General features: G+C 36.2%; 1 protein-coding gene across 3 annotated transcripts in view; it reads left to right on the top strand.

Moving 5' to 3' along the window:
• Positions 1-22,165, top strand: part of LOC112043225 (protein EFR3 homolog cmp44E) — a 39,778-nt gene that overhangs the window by 6,898 nt on the left and 10,715 nt on the right. For 2 of the 3 annotated variants that reach the window (XM_024078539.2, XM_024078541.2), the window contains exons 2-15: positions 5,644-5,848; positions 8,071-8,221; positions 11,582-11,734; positions 12,619-12,717; positions 13,378-13,532; positions 13,703-13,781; positions 14,257-14,410; positions 15,850-15,920; positions 16,159-16,347; positions 16,646-16,818; positions 17,440-17,543; positions 19,107-19,227; positions 20,491-20,626; positions 21,735-21,851. In XM_024078539.2, the coding sequence (XP_023934307.1) occupies positions 5,644-5,848; positions 8,071-8,221; positions 11,582-11,734; positions 12,619-12,717; positions 13,378-13,532; positions 13,703-13,781; positions 14,257-14,410; positions 15,850-15,920; positions 16,159-16,347; positions 16,646-16,818; positions 17,440-17,543; positions 19,107-19,227; positions 20,491-20,626; positions 21,735-21,851 (1,907 nt within the window). Of the gene's footprint in view, positions 1-1,601; positions 1,808-5,643; positions 5,849-8,070; positions 8,222-11,581; positions 11,735-12,618; positions 12,718-13,377; positions 13,533-13,702; positions 13,782-14,256; positions 14,411-15,849; positions 15,921-16,158; positions 16,348-16,645; positions 16,819-17,439; positions 17,544-19,106; positions 19,228-20,490; positions 20,627-21,734; positions 21,852-22,165 lie in introns of those variants that run through there. The other variant, XM_024078540.2, reaches the window with a different exon arrangement.

Here is a 22,165-nt window from a genome sequence, read left to right on the forward strand (position 1 = left end):
TTTACATGTAGGGAAGGTACCCTAAAAAATATATTTTTTAAGATTTTATTTTACGACTTTGTTAAAATTTTTAATGTTCATATTCATGCTTTCTACTAGTATTAGTCTCTGCGCTAAACCACGGACGGACGGACAGACGGACACTATAAGGGTTCCTTGTGGACTACGGAACCTTAAAAAGATTTTCCGGATTATGCAAGCACAGTCATTGATAAAAATTAAAAATACGTTTAAAAATTAAATACTTTCGTCTTCAGGATAATACTTAAAGTATTAATATGTATTTTAGCAATTCAGAGCAATCTATGATAATAATTAGATTATTGATAAATATATATTTTTTGGGTTCCTTAAAAGTTCTGAAAACCTCTCTAAGTCGGTATGTTTAATAAACAAAGTTAATTAGAGATAATTCGGCTGAAGGATTGACACAGTAGGCATGGTAGGTGGGAATTTGTTTTTAACAGAATTTAAGGAGGTCCTCGGTAAATTTACCTATATAATTTGTATTATCTTATTTTTGTAGTAGGTAGGTATGTAGGGTATAGAGTTTTGCACGGTCTTTATATGTTTGATTTAGAAAATCGTGTTTTAGAATAGAGCATATAAGTGTTTAATACCAACGCTTATGATTGTAGTTAGGTATAAGTTATATGCTAACAAATGCAACTCAGAATCGCTTATAAAAAAATATTATTATAAAAACAAAACATGCTTAAGCGCATTGAACTGAAAAGAGAAAAACAACTTATCACAATATGCATTTAAAATTTTAACTATATACCTAATAATATAATTATATGGTCGGCTAATATTCAATAACTCGATGTGAAAATCGCCATCCTACTTATACATTAATAGATAACTGGGGCACGGAACCATTGAGGCGTTAACCGCTCAACTTGGCATGTTTTCTTATCAACAATTTATTATTATCTTCGGTTTGTAGGAAAACCTACATACACTTGAGTCTGGATAGTCATGTGGACTAGAGTGGAGGTGTTTTATATTAAGCGGATCTTCGCTTATTCAAGCGAAAGTGATTTGTTTTAAAAGTTTTTACTATTGTGAATGAAAATAATAGAAAAGTGTTCGGGATTGTTCATAGTTAATTTAGTTTTCGTCGTACCCAACTGCTGTAACCGTCTATCTAAAAAGTAGAGTCACCGGAAACAACATACAAATGTTTTTAATAATATTTTGTCTTCATTCTCGGTTGTTGAGTCAATGATCAAAGAACTTGACTTTTTTCAAAGTGCTTGTAAACGGAGCCTACTTGAAATATTTTGAATTTATAATATTAAAGTTAATTTAGTGGTTTTTTTATGTACTTATTAACCTTCGTTATCTTACACAATATAATAATATTAATTATTTTTTTGTTAAATTTCCCATTTCACTTAACTTTAGAGCTGTTTACTCTGAAAGTACTTAGTAGAAAACCTTTTCATCAGAATACCTGTAGTTTATTAGGAGTTTTATTATGTTATTTCAACTTAACTTTTATGAATATTCTTATCGTTATTGACAACAACTAAGTATATTACTTTTCTGTAATACAGTGCGCATATAATATTTATTATTTTGTGTTAAGTATACCTACTTATCTATCCGAAATGTTAGAGCAATCTGAAAAACATGTGACTTGAACAATTGAATATGCAGATACGTTAAGTGAATTATTATTTATGTGTAATAAGTGTGAAATTGTCTTGTGAAGTGATTGTGTAAGTTACCCAAATGTTGCAATTACGTAAAATCACACACAGGACTTGTTTCTTCATAAGCAGAACAGTGTACATGACATGTAAGTTTAGTTTGTAAGGGTTTGTTATTAATGGAACAGTAGCGCTATTCTGTAACGATGTTTTTATAACTCGACAGTGTGAATCTTGAATTCGTCTCTATAGTCTGGCAAGTTATTCCTTACTACGTATACTTAGCAAGTAAATGACACTCCCAGAAGAGAGGTGCATCAGTTGTGGATTTTTTCATCATTCATCCATTGGGTGTGTTACGGACGAGTTGCCAAGTTGTGTACGTCCTCAAAAATTTCTATTGCTAAAGCGTTAGCTTTAGGGTTTTCCATGTTCTGTGATCACTATCACAATGATTTTAAACTTATTTCGTGGTTGTTCATTATGAATGTTATTTAAACGGCTACATAGCACGATAAAAAGACGAGATTTTTAATGTCGATATTTCGACCCAGTTGCATGGATCGTGTTCACGACGGAATTGAAGTTGCGAGATGAGAAGTGAAGTCAGCTGTTAAGGGCAGAATCGATCTACCCTCTTTCTCGTCGTCGAGAAAGAGGGTAGATCGATTCAGTTCCGTCGTGACCACGATCCATGCAACTGGGTCGAAATATCGACATTAAAAATCTCGTTTTTATCGTGGTATGTACCCATTTAAATAACATTTACTATCACAATATCTACTATAGATAGAGTGAGACAAAATCGGTTTCGAAACTCACACTTTCGAGTAATAAAAACCTAGTTACAGAATAGCGCATTGTATTTTGCATCAAACTTTTCCTATCAACCACCATCCGACCACTAAGCCAATTTACAGCACGTAGAGTCTAAAACCGGTTCTGTAACACGGAACTATGATTGTTACAATCAATGTACCTACCATGACTTTAACGTCAGGCCCTATTACTTTTTTCAACTATAAGCAGAGGGATGGACGGTTTTTTAAATTGTATATAAATTAAGAGTATGCTATAGTCAAGCAGTTTTGTAAAAGTATCAGGGTATCTGCGATCGTTACTTTCGGAGCTACCGGGATTTAAAGAGTCAGATTTGCGGCGCTGCCGCGGATCCCTGAAAAACGTCCCATACAAAATGGTACGATTTAATGACGTCGTATGTCATAATGATCATTAGATTTGTATAGGCGTTCAAACAAAATTACTAATATCTCGGATCTCTTAACTTATGTACTAAAGTATCCCATAAACATTACAGATTTATTTATTGGTATTTTAAAATAAGTACAATTTGAATGGATGTTAGGAGACGCATTTGGTACCGATGTTTAAGGCAAAAAGCCAAGAACATTGTATTATTGGAAAACAATCTCTTACTTCAAATATATGTGTTATGTGTTCTATATATACTTAAAATCAATTCCAATACATTGCGCATAAGGTGTGTCAGTATGTGATTCTGTAAATAACTTTGACATAATATTGTTGTTTATATTTATCTAACTAGCGGATGCCCGCGACTTCGTCCGCGTGACCTACCCTACCCCTATCCTACCCCTACCCTACCCCTACCCCGTTTTCTAATTATTATTAATATGAACTTTATACAATAACAATAAAACTCAAATTGACTACGTTTTAGTTAAAAAACATTTGTATGGGAAAAAGAAAAGGGCTATTTTTATGGTTTTTCCGGCAATTATTCGAATTTTTCTCGCTGTAAAAACCATCCTAGAACTTCAACGAACAATTTAAAAAAAAATTGACCAAATTGGTCCAGGCGTTTATGAGTTATGCGCTTACCAACGCATTTTGCGATTCATTTTTGTATTATTGATTGTAACAATGTTGAAGCTATCAGGTTTGTTTCTATATGACCCAGTTCATTTTATTGTAATGAACTGGAAGGAAGAGCTGACCTATTTTATATAGGTCAATCTACTCACACGCCCGAAAAACGCTCTTTACGATCCTGACGAAGACAGAACGCTTCCAGGGCAACACTAACACAAGCTACACAGCTTCTACGCTGGCGAAGACGAACGAGCCCCTGTAGCCAAGTGGCAAGTAGCTTTCGAAGCGTTTGCGATTGTAGAAATAGAATCGACGTGCTACTTAGCTACAGCGACATGTCCTCATTTATAATTTTTTGGCTTAATTAATTTTTTGGCTGGTGGGAGGCTTCGGCCGTGGTTAGTTACCACCCTACCGACAAAGACGTACCGCCAAGCGATTAAGTGTTCCGGTACAATGTCGCGTAGAAACCGAAAGTTGTGTGGATTTTCATCCTCCTCCTAACAAGTTAGCCCGCTTCCATCTTAGATTGCATCGTCACTTACCATCAGGTGAAATTGTAGTCAAGGGCTAACTTGTAAAGAATAAAAAAAACAAGATCGCAAACGCTTCGAAAACTAGAAAAATGTATAGTAATGACATTTGCTATCGACTATCGTCGATCGTGTTCAAGATCTGTCATTCCCATACATTTTTCTAGTTTTCGAAGCGTTTGCGATCGTAGAAAGAGAATCGACGTGCTACTTAGGGCTAGGGTACTTCATTTATAACGTCGTGACGTGGTCTACATCCACGGGCAAGAGGGCGTCCGGACTGATACACTTCGAATCACACTGTACCATTATCTGAATCATGTTAAAGCTGTAAAAGATATATTTATTATTATGTATAATTAATTATTGTAATAATTATAATAATGGCACTTGTGTGTGCGTTTTGTTCTATCGACAAAGTATGACTGGATAAAGAAAACTAGATAACCCTCGAATGTTAATAGTTCTCGCCCTTTGCCATAAGTTAGTTATTAATCTAGGAAATAGCAATTAATTATGTACAACAGTTGCCTGATAGATTTGAGAATAATCATCCCTTTTCTGTATAACTTGATCGTGTTTATTACATTAATACTTTGGATTGTAATTATGTAAATACTGTTACAATCACTAGTGGACCAAATAAATAAATACTCTGTTTTGGAAAAAGATTTTATCAATACTCATTGGAACCGTCAAGTGTTTAAATTATCAATCCCCCTTAATTTAGATACGAGTATATTGAATTTAACAATATTGTGGCATTCAGGGTGCGTTGACTTTGATGGAATATAGAATCATCTATAGAAATCTTGTAGTAGTGGAGCTATCTGTGACAGAGTACTTATTAAGTACAATGCTTATTTCTGCCGCCAAGCAGCGTTTTTTTTGACTTCATTTTCTGAACGTTTAAAATCTAAAAAAATTACCTGAAATATCACCCTCTAATCTGTTTAACTATAAAAAAAAATATCCCGGAATAGGAATAGTTGTAAGCTATTTAAATCGCTAAAAATGTACGTATATGTTCATAGTTCTTTCAATAAACTCGTAGTTAAACATATTAGAGGGGAATAATAATCCAATTATTAGTAAATATTAGGAATAACCTCCAATACTTGTACACTTGTATATAAAGTATTGTAAGCTTAGGTTAGGGTATTGCATGTAAAGTCTTCTAGTACCTAGAACTCGTGCGAATTAACTCGACACCTAACTAAACTCGACCCTCCTCCCGCTTCCCCGCACGAGGGCGCTAAGTACCAACATCATATCAACATGAGCTATATTTTATTTCGGATTTGACGGGGAATAAGTATTTTATAAAAGTCTTTCTTTTTAACCGACTTCAAAAAAAGGAGGAGGTTCTCATTTCGTCATTATGTTTTTTTTTTTAATGTATGTTACCTGAGACGACCGCGACACCGCCTTTAACTTCATGTACATGTGTTTAACACCGCCTGATCTTCAGTTAGAACATAATATGATAAATAGAACTTAGTATGATGTTATTTTTCGCTTTTTAGTTTAGTCAGTATGTTTTATGTTTTTGAAGTCGGTCAAATTTTTTTTTATTAAAGTTTCTTTATCCTTTACAGGTTGCTGTGGATGCTGCTCCGCCCTCCGGCCGCGGTACAAGCGACTCGTTGACAACATCTTCCCAGCGTCGCCACAAGATGGCCTGGTCAAGTCCAACATGGAGAAGCTCACCTTCTACTCGCTCTCTAGCCCGGAGAAGCTTGACAGGATTGGGGAGTACCTTTTCCAGAAAGCTTCGAGGGATATTTATAGGCGGAGACATGGGTAGGTTGTGGCAAATCCATACTAATATTATAAAGCTGAAGAGTTTGTTTGAACGCGCTAATCTCAAGAACTACTGGTCCAATTTGAAAAATCATTTAAATGTTAGATAGCCCATTCATCGAGGAATGCTATTGGCTATATTATCCCCGTATTCCTACGGGATCGGAATCTAAGCTAGTTAAATATATAATATGTATTTTTAACCGACTTCCAAAAAGGAGGAGGTTCTACGTTCGGCTGTATGTATGTTTTTTTTTTTTTTTTTTTTTTTTATGTATGTCCAGCGATAATTCCGTCATTTGTGGACCGATTTTGAAAATTCTTTTTTTATAATACTAGTCGACGCCCCGCGGGATAAAATGTAGTCTATGACACGTGGCTTTCTAGTGGTAAGAGTCTGAGAGTTGAGAATCGGTTTCTGTAGATTCAGAAATTACCCCCTACAAACCACAAAACTTTACCTCTATAGTTTGATTAGTATGGATAATATAAAGAATTCCGCCTCGTCTGTGTGTGTCTGTCTGTTCGAATTTCGAGATAAACTTGTAAACTACTCAAACGTTCTTACAGTTTTAACCAATAGATAGATAGATTCACGAAGAAGGTGTAAATTCCGCTTTTATAGAAAACGTGTCACGCGGGAATCTGCTAGTTGGTTTCCTTATTCAAATTCGATGTATATTATAATAATTAATAATATAATATTGCTCTCGACCGAATTTATTAATCACCGCGGCCAATCTTAGTTATGGTATACGCAGGATATATCATAGTGCATAAGTGTGTGCACAAGCACAGGTGCACTCTCTCTCATCACTATGAAAGTGAGGGAATTCACTTTCATAGTCCGAGACGATCGGTGAGAGATCAGGCGCAGGGCCGGAGATCACGTAAAGCCTTACGTGCTCTCCAAGGCACAGGGGTGTATTGCTATTTTTGTTGTACGATTACATATTATATAGTAGGTATTTGAAAGGATTCTTGTCAGTCGTGAATTTAAATAAATAAATAATCTATTTCCTCTCGAAAGTCAAACAAATTGCTTTTCAATAAGCCTTTTTTCCTGTAAAGATTTTAAAGAATCCTTTTAAAACTTTCAGAGGAAATGGCTCATTATTCAAACATAATAAACTCATATATTAATAATTATTAAGCATACAAAGGTGATTTATGACTCATGAAAATTCTTTCAAACTAAAAATGACTGGATATTGCATTATTTTGGCATTCATTCGACTATTTGAATATGCCGCGAGATATTAAATTTTCAGCAAGCGATAAATCACACGCCACTACCTACTTCAGATAAGATATCATAAGAATCTGAAGGCTAGAAATCGTCTCAAGACACACACTTTATATATTAAAGTTACAAGTTAAAATGAAATTACAAATAATCGGTATTTTTAAAAATCATGTATTTTTTTATTAAAATGGTCAATATTGTTTACAACTTTAGATGAATTGTTGGGGTGTTTTAGAGAGAGAAGATGGTCTAATGTTAATAATAATATGGTGGATTGATGACGTATCAATGCAGTAGTCGATTTGACGTTTGCTATCAATTGTCATGTCATAGTTGCTTTATGAGCGTCATCTTGATATAACTCAAAAAATTGGATTTTTATTTAATTTATTTCTTTTTATTTAATTAGATTTATTCACTTATTTAGATTTTAATAAAATCCTTGTATTTTTTAAATTTTAATGATACGGGGTACAAGAGTGGACCTAAAATGGTCCTTTAAACCTTTTAGTTTTTAAATATGTTTTTGACGTTACGAGCCAAAATGCCTGTCGGCCATGATGGTCTATATTTCAACTGTTTCATGACGCCACTATAACAAATCCCTTACCAAACGGAGCGTTTGACAAAAATATTCGCTATCAATTAGTTTGACGTTTAGTACATCAAGTAACATTGTGACGTCACAAAATAGACGACAGCGTTATCGAAGTTTGGAAAATTTGAAAAAATACATGATTTAAATTAAGTTATAGTATAAGAAATCTTTAACTTTTATTAATTAATATCGATATATTTCAGACTCTTATTCCATGTACTATGCGAAATTATTATTGTTTATATTAAATTTGATATGAGTCAACTACCCTATTGCAGTCAAGCGTTAACTGTACCTAATATTTCTGGCCTGGTTATTTTTAGATTTGTGTAAAGTTCAAAAAAGGCTTTTATTGATCCAGAATACATTCATGTTTAGGTTCGTAATAATAGCGATGGAGGCTATGGACCAGCTGCTCCTGGCGTGCCACTCTCAGACCCTCAACCTGTTCGTGGAGAGCTTCCTCAAGATGGTGCAGAAGCTACTAGAATCCACTGATCCGCAGTTGCAAATTCTCGCAACCCAGAGTGTAAGTATTGAACACTATAGCTTGGCAAGTTTGTTGATGACACTCCCATAATATGCGGGTGGCGGGGGTAAGGACTGCGCGGGTGTGAAGTTGTGCGCGAGGCGCAGAGGGAAAGACTGCACGGATATGCCAAGTTATATCTACGTACTTTTTAGAGGGGCACCTATAGCCTGGCGACTTTGTTCGTAACACTCCCGATGGTCCGCGCGGGCCGGGGGGCGTGTAGCGATGAATGAAAATCCACGACTGATGCACCTCACTTCCCCGCACGCACGATTACACACCTGCGCAGTCTTTCCCCCGTCGCCCGCATATCATGGGAGTGTCATCGACGAACTTGCCATACTTTAATAGATTTGCGAATAAAATAATTCTTCGATTTCATGCAAATGCATGAAATATTTTTTTAAAGCAAATGATCAAAAAGCTTTTCGCACTATACTTAGACCTAGTTATTTTAAAAATTAATTACATATATTTAATTAATGTAATTTCGTATACTTCGTAAAAAGGTGGCTTAGGTGGTTTATGAACGGGTGCACATATAATACATAACATATTCGGCCTCTGAAACTAGAATTCAAGCGACTCTGCCATGGGTAAATAAAACCGTTAATTCTTCGGTCACGATCTTTACTCATTTCATAAGCGTACTGCACAGATTCTATAGCAAATATTCCTAGTAAATATCCGATTCAATAATGTACAGGAAACTTCTAGACAAGCGATTATGATGACGCTAATTTCTTACCAGAGCAGGTCTCTGTATGTGCGGTTAAATCCTAGTTAAAAATAAAAAAAACAAAGTAATTTTTTTGCAAGCTCAATGAAATAATCTTTTTAACATAAAAATGGAGCCGACTTCAAAGACGTATTTCAGTTATTTTGATTTTAACACAAAACTACTAAACCGATTTTCATGGAAATTAAATGGGACCAATCTGGAAGTACACGCTTTCAAACAACAAAGGATTTTTTAAAATTGGTTGATAAATGTTATATGATTTCATTCCACGTCAAATCGACCAATAGTTGGACTCGACCCCTTTCGATTTGGATAAATTTTGGTCAGAAGTTTTCTTTTATCCTATAACGAAGTTCTGCCGAAGAAAAAAAATTTAAAAATTTTTTTTTCAAAAGTTATGCAAAATCCAAAATTTCACTATTTTCCATATTTTTTAAATTTATGTTTTAAAAATCTCGAAAACTATTGCAATTAAAAAAATTGCTTATGGTAAACTTCAAAGGGGAGACTTGGGGCTATTAAAAAAAAAAATTCCAAAAAAAATTTTGAAAAATCTCCAATTTGTGAAATTTTGAATTTTTGAAAATTGTCAAAATTGACCGTCGACAATAAATTTTTGGCTCAAATTTTTTTGTGTACTACCTTGTACCAATCTTAAAAGATCCTGAAATTTTTGGAACTGTGTTTTTTGTTTTTTCAAAAATATGAATTTTTGAAATTTGTTAAAAAAAATTTTTTTCTTAAATTTTTTTTTTTTTAATCAGTTTGGCGAATCGCGTAATTTTGATATTTTGAACAGTTGAAATTTCATTTAGTGGCATAATGATGAGAAAAAAAACATTAATGATATTTGTTTATTATTGGTTATTAATTTATTTAATAGGGCTTTTTACGTGTAAGTTTACTTGACATTCTGTTACGAAAATTTTTTTTTCTTCAATTCTTCAGTTACTGTTGTTGCTCCTTTTCTTTTTCTTAACCTGAAAAATGTTAATATGACTTAAATCTTTAAATCCAAACTTAAAATAGATAAAGTACTAACACAGAAATTTCAGATTTTTACCTGCTTTTAATATCTGGTTCTTCAACGAACTCGTAGATATCGATACTGTTTGTCATGTTGAGAGCAAATAAAACTAACGTCTGTTCTAGCCCTAACTAAAAACCACTTCTAGAATTCAGAGTAATCTGATCTTCGTCAGAAAAATCTTTGCAATTAATAAATTTTTCTTCAGAGCATATTTCATTCTTAAATAATCCAATCGAACACTTTTTATTTTCCATCACTAATCTCTTATTTTTTCTGCATTCAAAATTTTAACTAGATAATGTCCTCAAATTAAACACTTGATAAGATAATTGTTATAAGTTTAGAATTGGAAAGAGTTATTTCTAGACACTTACTTAGAATGATGACTGTCTTCGAAATAAAAATCAGAAAGGTTAACTTTATCTTACACGTAAAGATTCAAACGTCACGCCACAGATGTCATATTAACATTTTTCAGGTTAAGAAAAAGAAAAGGAGCAACAACAGTAACTGAAGAATTGAAGAAAAAAAAATTTTCGTAACAGAATGTCAAGTAAACTTACACGTAAAAAGCCCTATTAAATAAATTAATAACCAATAATAAACAAATATCATTAATGTTTTTTTTCTCATCATTATGCCACTAAATGAAATTTCAACTGTTCAATATATCAAAATTACGCGATTCGCCAAACAGATTAAAAAAAAAAAAAATTTAAGAAAAAATTTTTTTTTAACAAATTTCAAAAATTCATATTTTTGAAAAAACAAAAAACACAGTTCCAAAAATTTCAGGATCTTTTAAGATTGGTACAAGGTAGTACACAAAAAAATTTGAGCCAAAAATTTATTGTCGACGGTCAATTTTGACAATTTTCAAAAATTCAAAATTTCACAAATTGGAGATTTTTCAAAATTTTTTTTTGGAATTTTTTTTTTTAATAGCCCCAAGTATCCCCTTTGAAGTTTACCATAAGCGATTTTTTTAATTGCAATAGTTTTCGAGATTTTTAAAACATAAATTTAAAAAATATGGAAAATAGTGAAATTTTGGATTTTGCATAACTTTTGAAAAAAAAATTTTTAATTTTTTTTCTTCGGCAGAATTTCGTTATAGGATAAAAGAAAACTTCTGACCAAAATTTATCCAAATCGAAAGGGGTCGAGTCCAACTATTGGTCGATTTGACGTGGAATGACCCAGGTAACAAACATTAAAAATAAGTGTGTGTCAGCTCCGATTTGTCAGTTAACTCTTTCAAATCAACTGTCTAAATAGGTGTATGTTGCCCCGCAGCATACACTATGTAATTCTCAATACTTGCGCCAGAAAAGTGAAAAGTGCGCAACCGAGGAGCACGCAGTGCAGCAGTGCACGGTTAAAGGTGCGCAGAATAGGTTGCGCACAAAAAACGTAACGCTGTCATTCCTTTATCGCTTTTTACTCTCCATATTTTTTTTTATACCCGGGGTTATATATGAAAAATCGATTCTTAAGTAGTAAACTCCAAAAAAACATATATGTTGAATTGAGACCTCCTTTTTTTGAAGACGGTTAATAAATGAATCACGCCTGTTGCCCACAGTTTGTCCGTTTCGCAAACATAGAAGAGGACACTCCATCGTACCATCGCAGATATGACTTCTTCGTGTCGAAGTTTTCTGCGATGTGTCACAGTAACCACAGTGATAAATCTACGAGAGACAACATACGACTGGCTGGGATACAGGGCCTACAGGTATTTGTCCAATTTATATTTTACTAGCAGACGCCGCGCGGTTTTATTCGCGTGGTTCCCGTTCCCATAGGGGAAGAAATTAGGAGTATGCTAATAGTAAAGCAATTTTCTAAAAGTAACAGGGTATATGCGATCATTACTTTCGGAGCTACAGGGATTTAACGGGTCAGATTTGCGTAACTGCCACGGATATCTGAAAAACGCCCCATACAAAATGGCACGAATTAATGACGTCGTTGATTCGCTGATCGTTATTGGCGTTCAAACAAAATTACAAATATCTTTGTTATTTGTGCGTTTATGTTTACCGTCCAGATATTGAAAAATGTTACGTTTAATGTAAGGAAGCTAAAAATGTAAAAATGTAAAAATTCAAAATGTACTAAAAACTATTTTGCAAAATGTACTAAAATTCTTTTAACGTAATTAAATCAAATTTAATTACGTTAAAAGAATTTTAGTACATTTTGAATTTTATAATCTTATTTATTTTGCAATCCATCTTTGGTTTTTACATTGACTCTCGGGGATATATCTTCCCAACACTGAAAAAATGTTGCAGTAGTTCCAGAGCCTATGCAATGCCAACAAACACACAATCGATCAAAAAACAAAAAAAAATCAAACTGGCTAATGTCCAGTATAAAAATTAGTCCATGTGTTAATACAGGATGTCAATGTCCATTCCAAATTTCAACCAAATTCATCCAGTAGTTTTTGCGTGACAGAAAATGATATTCTCATCAGTAAAATACATTTATGATAAAAGTCTGTTGTCCGTCGATGGTCTTCTAATTTTTTTTTATTTTATTGTGACCTATTAGATCTATGAATTTTTTCCAAACCGAAAAATACAATAAACTAATTTACTTTTGTTTTTATAGGGTGTGATAAGGAAGACTGTATCTGACGATTTGGTTGAGAACATTTGGGAAGCTCAGCATATGGATAAGATTGTGCCGTCGCTTCTGTATAATATGCAGGTATTGATTCTAGAATTTCTAATTACATAGCCGGCTAAGGACGTATCCCAGGTTTTTTAGCGGACTTCAAAAAGGAGGAGGTTCTCAAGTTCATGTAATTAGTTTGAAGAGCGTGCTAAGCCGGTGATGTATTAATTCAAGCCATGTAAGAATATTAAAAATATTTTGATATTTCAGGGAGTGCTCTTTCATGTGGTTCATTCAGAAACGGCTTAAATTAAAACGACACTGGCTTAGCACCGTCTTCAAACTAATCAGCAGGTAGTACATAATAATATTATGTTGTTATTATTGCGATTTTTAGTTTAGTGGGTACGTTACGTGTCGATCAATATCAGATGGTACCTAATGATCAGGACCGAAGGCTTTCGAGTATGTTTGTCTACTTTTCGAAATCTATATGGTTTTTTAGTAGTGAGGTATGCCAGAATGTCTACTGCTAGGCCTCTAGATCTATATAGGCCTCTTGTAGGAACTTTCAAAGACCACGATCTTTCGCTGCCTGCATCAAATGGCTCCCTACAACCTTCTTGATATCGCTGATCCACCTAGTGGGTGGTCGACCAATATTTTGCTTTCTAGTTTGGGGTCATCCCAGCACCTTGGTACCCCAACGACCAGGTTTCTTTTATTATTTTTAATACTATTGAATATTTTTAGACTGCAGAAAAGTATGAAACAGTGTCGTGCATGGAGACAGACACTCGGGATGGATTTGAGGAGGATCCGCCGCGCCTGGCCGAGGCGTGTCTGCGGGAGCTGGTGGGGCGGGCGGCCTTCGGGCATATACGGAGCGTGTTGCGGCCTGTGCTCACGTGAGTGTTGTTATATCATCACCATAGTTCTCCTACAAGTCCAGGACCTCTCATAAGAGGGGATTCAGAGCTTAGACCAACCACTCCACCGAACCAACAGTTTCTTGTATATTTAGAAGACCTACTTTGTGAAAATGTGTTTTATTTTATTTTATTGTCAATTTTTGCAGGCATTTCGACCGACATGAGCTATGGGTGCCAAATGACTTCGCCGTGCACACATTTAAGATTATTATGTTTTCGATTCAGGTCAGTTTATTATCCACATCATGTCATTATTAATTATTTATTTTTAATATATTTATGAACTAGCGGACGCCCGCGACTTCGTCCGCCCTTCGTCCTCTTTAATCCAGCCCTATCGCAAAATCCGTTCTTAGTGGATACCTACCAACTAAAGCTACCTCCCTCCTAAATTTCAGCTTTGACATCAAGCGGTTTTTTTTTCGATTAAGATTGTGCATAAATCATGAAAAAGTTATGAAATACTAGATTTCGGGATTATTTATTTCATGATTATTTTTTTCTTAAATTTTTTTTTTTTTTTAAAATGTGATTTAAGAAATTTTATAATCTAAACTCAAAATGAGTATTGGGTTTTCTATTCTATTCCATTCTATTATCGCTATAGATATAGCTGTAGCGAAAGTGATATCGCCATCGCATAACATCTCATCCCATCCCGAATTTGAAACTTTATATTATGTATAGATATATGTTTCAGGCCCAGTACTCGTACAGCGTGGTGGAAGCTCTAATGCAGCACTTGGACGTTGGCGCGCCGGGCAACGTCGACGCGCGCGCCCGCACCAGAGTGCGCGCCGCACGCGCCGCCGTGCTGAGCAACATCGTGGCCATCGCCGCAGGGGATAGCGTCGGTGAGTGAGCTTGACGTGACGGGTAGCAGCAATACCATTTACCATTATTTTGTGGCAGAGGAAACACCTCGAGCAGCTTCCAGGACTTGTGACCTTGGGAGTAGGTTTAAGCATAAACACTCACCTTTTCTGCCCGACATGTTCTCCATTAATCTTGTGTTACGTGACGGGTAGCAGCAATACCATTTACCATTACTTTGTGGCAGAGGAAACACCTCGAGCAGCTTCCAGGACTTGTGACCTTGGGAGTAGGTTTAAGCATAAACACTCACCTTTTCTGCCCGACATGTTCTCCATTAATCTTGTGTTACGTGACGGGTAGCAGCAATACCATTTACCATTACTTTGTGGCAGAGGAAACACCTCGAACAGGTTCCAGGACTTGTGACCTTGGGAGTAGGTTTAAGCATAAACACTCACTTTTTCTGCCCGACATGTTCTCCATTGACCTTGTGTGACGTGACGGGTAGCAGCGATAGTGATTGTGCCATTATTTTGTGGCAAAGGAAACAGCAGCAGGACCCAGGACTTGTGACCTTGGGAGTAGGTTTAAGCATAAACACTCACTTTTTCTGCCCGACATGTTCTCCATTGACCTTGTGTGACGTGACGGGTAGCAGCGATTGTGATTGTACCATTACTTTGTGGCAGAGGAAACACCTCGAGCAGGTTCCAGGACTTGTGATCTTGGGAGTAGGTTTAAGCGTAAACATTCACCTTTTCTGCCCGACATGTTCTCCATTGACCTTGTGTGACGTGACGGGTAGCAGCGATTGTGATTATAGCATTGTTTTTTGTCAGAGGAAACACCTCGAGCAGTTCCCAGGACTTGTGACCTTGGGAGTAGGTTTATGGGATCCCTTTAGAATGCATCAACACTCACCTTTTCTGCCTGACATGTTCTCCAACACAATACAAAACACTGTCAATAATTATAACACAAAACGTTATTGCACAAATTAATAACGCGACTGGCAGCGTGACTGTTTTTACGCTGCCTCACAAACAACTGAGCTCAAGTCATCATATACCCTCATATTTATACCAACACTGATACCGCCCCTCTACAATAACATAAATAATGAATGTTAATACCACCTGTAATTGAGGAACTTGTAACACTTGGGTTATATTGGGACCTATCCGTATTAGAAACGAACTTCACCCATCTGTTTAATGGATGAAAAGTGTTTTATATCAAGTACGTTAAAAATATATTACGAGTAGGTTGCCTCAAAAACTATTGGTCAAATTATCAATAACACTCGGGGTTAGTGCAGCTACTCAATAGTGAAAGAATTTTTCAAATCGGTTCAGTAGTTTCTGAGCCTATTCAATGCAAACAAACAAAGAATCAAATCTTTTCTCTTCTTATGTATAAGCCATAGACAATCTCTCAAGATCGATATTGTAATAAAAAAAATAATTATTAATTACAGGTCCATCTGTATTGGAGATCATCAACAATTTGCTGACTAACTTACGCGCTTCTGTCGCTCGAGATTCTGAGGTAAGTTTTAAAATACAACAATTTTAATGTTTTTGTTTTCCTTTATAAATTAATTTTCAAACATAAACTTGTTTTGGCAAATTTCAGTAATTAATAAAAATGCAAAATGTATAATTTTAGTAAACGTTTGGAAGCTTCTTGAGCAAGAAGCAAAATCAATAAAACTAGGTTACACACAAACATACAGTAGACTATTTTTTTATTGTGTATGTATGTGTTTATTCTTTATTTCCCACAGAAAGAATCCGACGAAAGGCTATACCAAGAAGCCCTTATCAATGCTCTGGGAGAGTTCGCAGACCACCTGCCCGACTTCCAGAAGATAGATATAATGATGTTCATCGTAAGCAAGATCCCCAGCCAACGCGGCAAAAGCACCAAGGCTGATGCTATGCTGCAGAGCATTTTGCTCAAGTCACTGCTCAAGGTAACCCTAAAAAAACCAACATGTTGAGATAAAATATAATCCCCTTAACTTAATTTGGTTGTTAAAACCGCATATAAAATCCGTTTTGAAAAATGAACAGACAAAATAACCCCTATTTACCATTCCATACATGTCTAAATTAATTACCTACACGTGTAAGCCTATAACACCAGAACGTAAGACGAGAGAAAGACATTGTCGACCAATAGCGGAGGAATCGAAAATATTTATGTATAATAATATCTATATATAAAATTAAACATATGTATATATAAGTATTGACACTTTTGTGTGTTAGGTGGGCACAACATACAAAACAACAGAGCTAAGCAAGGCGTTCCCCGCGGCTTTCCTCGACGCACTGCTACGCCTGTCGAGCGCAGGCGAGCCGGCCACCAGGGCGCTTCTGCAGCGCATCCTGCACACGCTGCTCGACCGCCGGGGAAACGCCACTGTCCTTGTCACTCCCACGTGAGTTCCTTTCTGTATGCTGTAGCTAAGCAATGCTCCTCAAGCCACCGCAAAGTTGCCCTATCTGTCCTTACACTGGTCTACATGTGCAAGAAATGGCTTCTAGTCTCTACTAGGTCTTTTGACTCGCGCTCAGCCATAACGAATGACGTCAATATGACGTCTCTGCTTACTTTCTTTGCTACTTTCCACGCCACTTGCGCAGTGTGAAGACAAAAAGACATTGTAGACCAATAGCGGCGGATCGTTAATATCGCTCTCTCTTTTATCCAATCACAACGAAAGAGAGAGTTATCACGCGACCATGTCGTTGACGTAGGAGTAATGTAGGTCTAAGATGTGCGCCCACTAAAATGTTTATTTTGGTATACAATAAAGAATATTTCATTAATTAATTAGATTAATTAATTCATAAATGAAATATTCTTTAATGTAATGTAATTAGATTAATTAATTAAATGTTCTTTATTGTAATTAATTAGATTAATTAATTCATCCAGAGAAAACGAGATAATTTTTGCTACATTTTGTTCTCTCTTTGAAAGAGACACCTTTATTTATGCTATATCTTACGTTTGTCTGTAAGTATTGCTAATAGTATAAACTAATATCTTCTTTCAGTGTGGAATACGCAGAGTTGGGCCTAATCGTGGAGAAATGCTCGCGACCAGATTTGATTTTCATCAGCAAGCATGGATACGCTATCTTCAGTTCGCTGTATGATGGTAAAGATCTACTTAAATATTAAGTTTATAATTCGTAATCCAACATACAAGCATACGTCAACGATAGATCTCGTGACGGGAGAGACATTGTCGACCAATAGCAACGGAATGAAAAATATCGCTCTCTTTCCTCCTATCGTCTTAATAAAATATAAAGTGATATTTTCGTATTAATTGATTATGAAACACGGCTAAAACTCACGTGATATTACGTCGGAGTATGCCCGACTAGTTTCGAACCCATACGGGGCCCTTAGTCATGAGCTGGTTCTTGCATCGCGGCACGATCCAAACTATTATAATATTTTTATTATAATAGTTTGGATCGTGCCGCGGATTATATTTATTTTTATTATTATAATATTTTCGATTTCGTTTACTAGTACTAACGAACGTAAGAATCAAGTATTTTTTTCTTAAGCCTACGCCACTTATATATGTTTATACATCATCAATACTCAATACATATAAATAAAATGAAAGTGCCTGTCTGTGATTTCATGATACCTGTGTGTTTTGCAAGCTATTTAGCGCTTAAAGAGATAAATTAAAACATGATCAAGCTATTTTAAAGTTTGTTGTCTGTTGTGTTTGTCTGTCTTTTTGATTATCCGGGCTAATCTCTGGAATGGTTGAACCGTTTTTCATGACTTTCACTGGAAGATAGAGGAGGTTATAGAGCAAAACACCTGGACCAGCGGGAAAAAGAAAAGTAGACAGGCCAAAAACCCACTGGTGCGATGATATCGTCCAATTAGCAGGAAGGAACTGGCTCACTGACGCTAAGAATAGAAGCGAGTGGTTCAGCTGGAGGAGGCCTATACCCAATATGGGGTCCTTACATAGAAATAAGACTAAGACTAATTTACTAAAACTTATAACAGATACGCTAACATACTTACATACTAACCTACTAATATACATAGAATAATAAAAATAAACTTAATATTGTTGTAAAACTTATGTAAGGACTAGCTGACGCCGCGCGGATTTACTCGCGTGGTTCCTATAGCTTACAGCCTGCCTCGATAAATGGGCTATCTAACACTGAAAGAATTTTTCAAATCGGACCAGTAGTTCCTGAGATTAGCGCGTTCAATCAAACAAACAAACAAACTTTTCAGCTTTATAATATGAGTATAGATTAATAAAGGCTTTGATTTATATAATGATTTATTTATTTTGCTATCATCCGCGAAAATTCGGCGAACCCATGCGACAACGTCACCCAGATCCGACAAAATACTCTCTACGTACGTTTCACCCCGAAACCGGAGCATCCTCAGGAGATTTTGACTCTACACATCTCCTGAGGATGCTCCTGAGGACGTACGTAGAGAGTATTTTGTCGGATCTGGGTGACGTTGTCGCATGGGTTCGCCGAATTTTCGCGGATGATAGCAAAATAAATAAATCATTATATAATCATGATGAACTTCCGCAAAGTAACGCCTGCTTCTATCCAAGGCTTTGATTTAATTTGATAGAGCAAAACATACTTGATTTTTTGTTAATAAATATATATTTTTTTCATTTATGTTCAAACAAGGCATTATATTGCAGGTCTCCAGCTGGAGTCCAACGTGGCGGAGAACGTGAGCGCCATCTACACGACGCTGGCGCTGCTGTGCGTCGAGCTGTCCTCCGAGGAGACCGTCTGCGACATGCTGCAGTTGATACTGTCGTGAGTTTACCTTGTATTTGTTTTTTACTAGCCAAAGCCCCGCGGGACACCCGCGTAGTTCCCGTTTTTTTTTTTTTTATTCTATACAAGTTAGCCCTTGACTACAATCTCACCTGACCAATTATAGAAGGACCTGTATCACACTCATAGTCACCAATAAAATTGTCTGTCATTTTCTGAAGAAAACGAGCTTAGATTTTGTATATACCTTATACTAAACTAGAAGGTTTTGCCCGTTTTTTACACAATTCAATTACACAAATAGATATTTTTACGGAGCTCTTTAACCGACGAACACGATTTAACATCGATACTATAGAGACAGTTTTTATAATCGCATTAGATCGTTGATCATATACTTTGACAGAAAAGTAACGTCCTATACAATAATTGGTCTGAGATGGTAAGTGATGATGCAGTCTAAGATTGAAGCGGGCTAACTTGTTAGGAGGAGGATGAAAATCCACACCCCTTTCGGTTTCTACACGGCATCGTACCGGAACGCTAAATCGCTTGGCGGTACGTCTTTGCCGGTATGGTGGTAACTAGCCACGGCCGAAGCCTCCCACCAGCCACACCTGGACAAATTAAGAAAATCTCAATCTGCCCAGCCGGGGATCGAACCCAGGACCTCCGTTTTGTAAATCCACCGCGCATACTACTGCGCTACGGAGGCCGTTTCTTGAGAATACGGGAATAAAATACAGCCTATCATCATCTGCTTTCTTTTATTCCACTTATGTAGAGTCAGCTAAATATGTCAATATTCTCCATTCGCCTCTATGTAGGGACGTTTTTTGGTCGCTGATTGTGCATCCACTTTTTAATAGGTTGTTACAAATTATTTTTTTTTTAATTTTTTTAACGATTTTGATTAGTCATTTTAACTGGCTGTGACGTCACCCGGGACTGAAATTTATCAGCGCTGGGTATTGCTTTTTTGCAATAATGGCTTAATGCTGAGCTGTAAAATTATAAATCCTTTCTGTTTCGTATCACAGACAGTATATACTATTTTATGACACTAAAAATAAATATTATTATTTAGTATTTTTTATCATCGAGGGGTGGTGGTTCGATCCCCGCCCCGTTGGTCTATTGTCGTACCCACTCCTAGCACAGTCTTTCCCGACTAGTTGGAGGGGAATGGGAATATTGGTCATATTATAAAAGATATGGCAAATATTCTTTAAAAAAAAATATATATTATTATGTAGTATTTTTTTCTTTGAATTTTTTAATTAGCTGAAATTGTATTTCCAGTATCCAGCACTCCGCGATATCGAACCCTGTACTATCGACGGCGCAGCAGTGCCAGCTGCACGCGATCACCGCGGCGCTGGCGGCGCTCGTGCCGCACGTGCTTCTGCTGCCCCGCCTGCAGGAGTACATCAACCAGGTGAGCTGCGTTCATACACGTTGCAGGGGCACCCCCAGGAGACCGTTCACCCGTTGAGAGTCGAATTCTCAAACGCATTTTTTTTTATTGTTCTTAACAAGTTCAAATTAGCTCTTGACTACATCACCTGATGGTAAGTTATGATGAAATCTAAGATGGAGGCGGGCTAACTTGTTAGGAGTAGGATGAAAATCCAATCCGCATTGTGCCAGCGTGGTGGACTATTGGCCTAAGCCCTCTCATTCTGAGAGGAGACTCGAGCTCAGCAGTGAGCCGAATATGGGTTGATGATGATTATGACGACATAAATGAAAAATGTAATAAAATTCTTGTATATTTTACTAGATTACTCCGTTAGAATCTAGGCCGAAATAATGTATGCTAACAGGTACCTCAGGATCCTCGTTCTTTCTGCTTAGGATAAAACTATTTAATATTCATAAAGAATACAGGATTAATAGAAATTAAGACTAACATGCTTATAGAAATAAGTGAGTATTTGTGTCTGTGTGAGCTATAAACAAAGGCTTAATTTCACAAATTTATTGTGAAGCACGGCTAAAACTCACGTAATACAACGTCGGAGTATGCCCGATTTGTTCCTAACCCGTACGGGGCCCTTAGTCATGAGCTGGTTTTTGCAACGCACAACGATCCAATGAAAATTCCGCGTTGCAAAAACCAGCTCATGACATTCCCTAATACTGAACATGAAGTTTAAACATTAGATAATGTGTTTGTGTCATGTCAAAAGAGATTATATTATTTATTTCGTCATTAAAACATTATCGGCTCGCTGCTGAACTCGAGTCGCCTCTCAGAACGAGAGGGGTAAGGCCACTAGTCCACCACGCTGGCCCAATGCGGATTGGCAGACTTCACACACGCAGAGAATTAAGATAATTCTCTGGTATGCAGGTTCCCTCACAATGTTTTCCTTCACCGTTTGAGACACGTGGTATTTAATTTCTTAAAATGCACACAACTGAAAAGTTGGTGGTGCATGTCCCGGACCGGATTCGAACCCATACCCTCCGAAATCGGAGGCAGAGGTCACATACACTGGGCTATCACGGCTATTTTAATTATATTATTTATTTATTTACAGATAATAGAAGCCCGTCGCGAAGAGGCCCCCCATATGCTGCCTCCGTTGCAAGAGAGTTACGAACATCTGTCCCCCAGTAAGATGCCTAACAAGATGCCCTATCTGATGATTGATCAGGTAACTTAAGCATAAATTAATTAAATATTTATTTAAGTATAAATAATTGTATAAAGAATTGTGTAAAATTTTGTAAAACCATGTTGCTTCTAATTAAGTTATTGTTCTGTATTGTTAATTTTTAATTAAAAAAAATAATGAATGAACTATCATTAAATTTTTTTTTTTTGTTGTTTTGTAAACTAAATTATCTAAGACTAGCAGACGCCACACGGTTTTGTACGTGTAGTTCTCGTTACTGTATGAATACGGGGATAACATATAGCATATAACACACTGGAATAGTGAAGCTTCTCAACAGTGAAAGAATTTTT

The sequence above is a fragment of the Bicyclus anynana genome, chromosome 2 (genome assembly GCF_947172395.1).
Source record: "Bicyclus anynana chromosome 2, ilBicAnyn1.1, whole genome shotgun sequence".
NCBI classification, from domain to species: domain Eukaryota; kingdom Metazoa; phylum Arthropoda; class Insecta; order Lepidoptera; family Nymphalidae; genus Bicyclus; species Bicyclus anynana.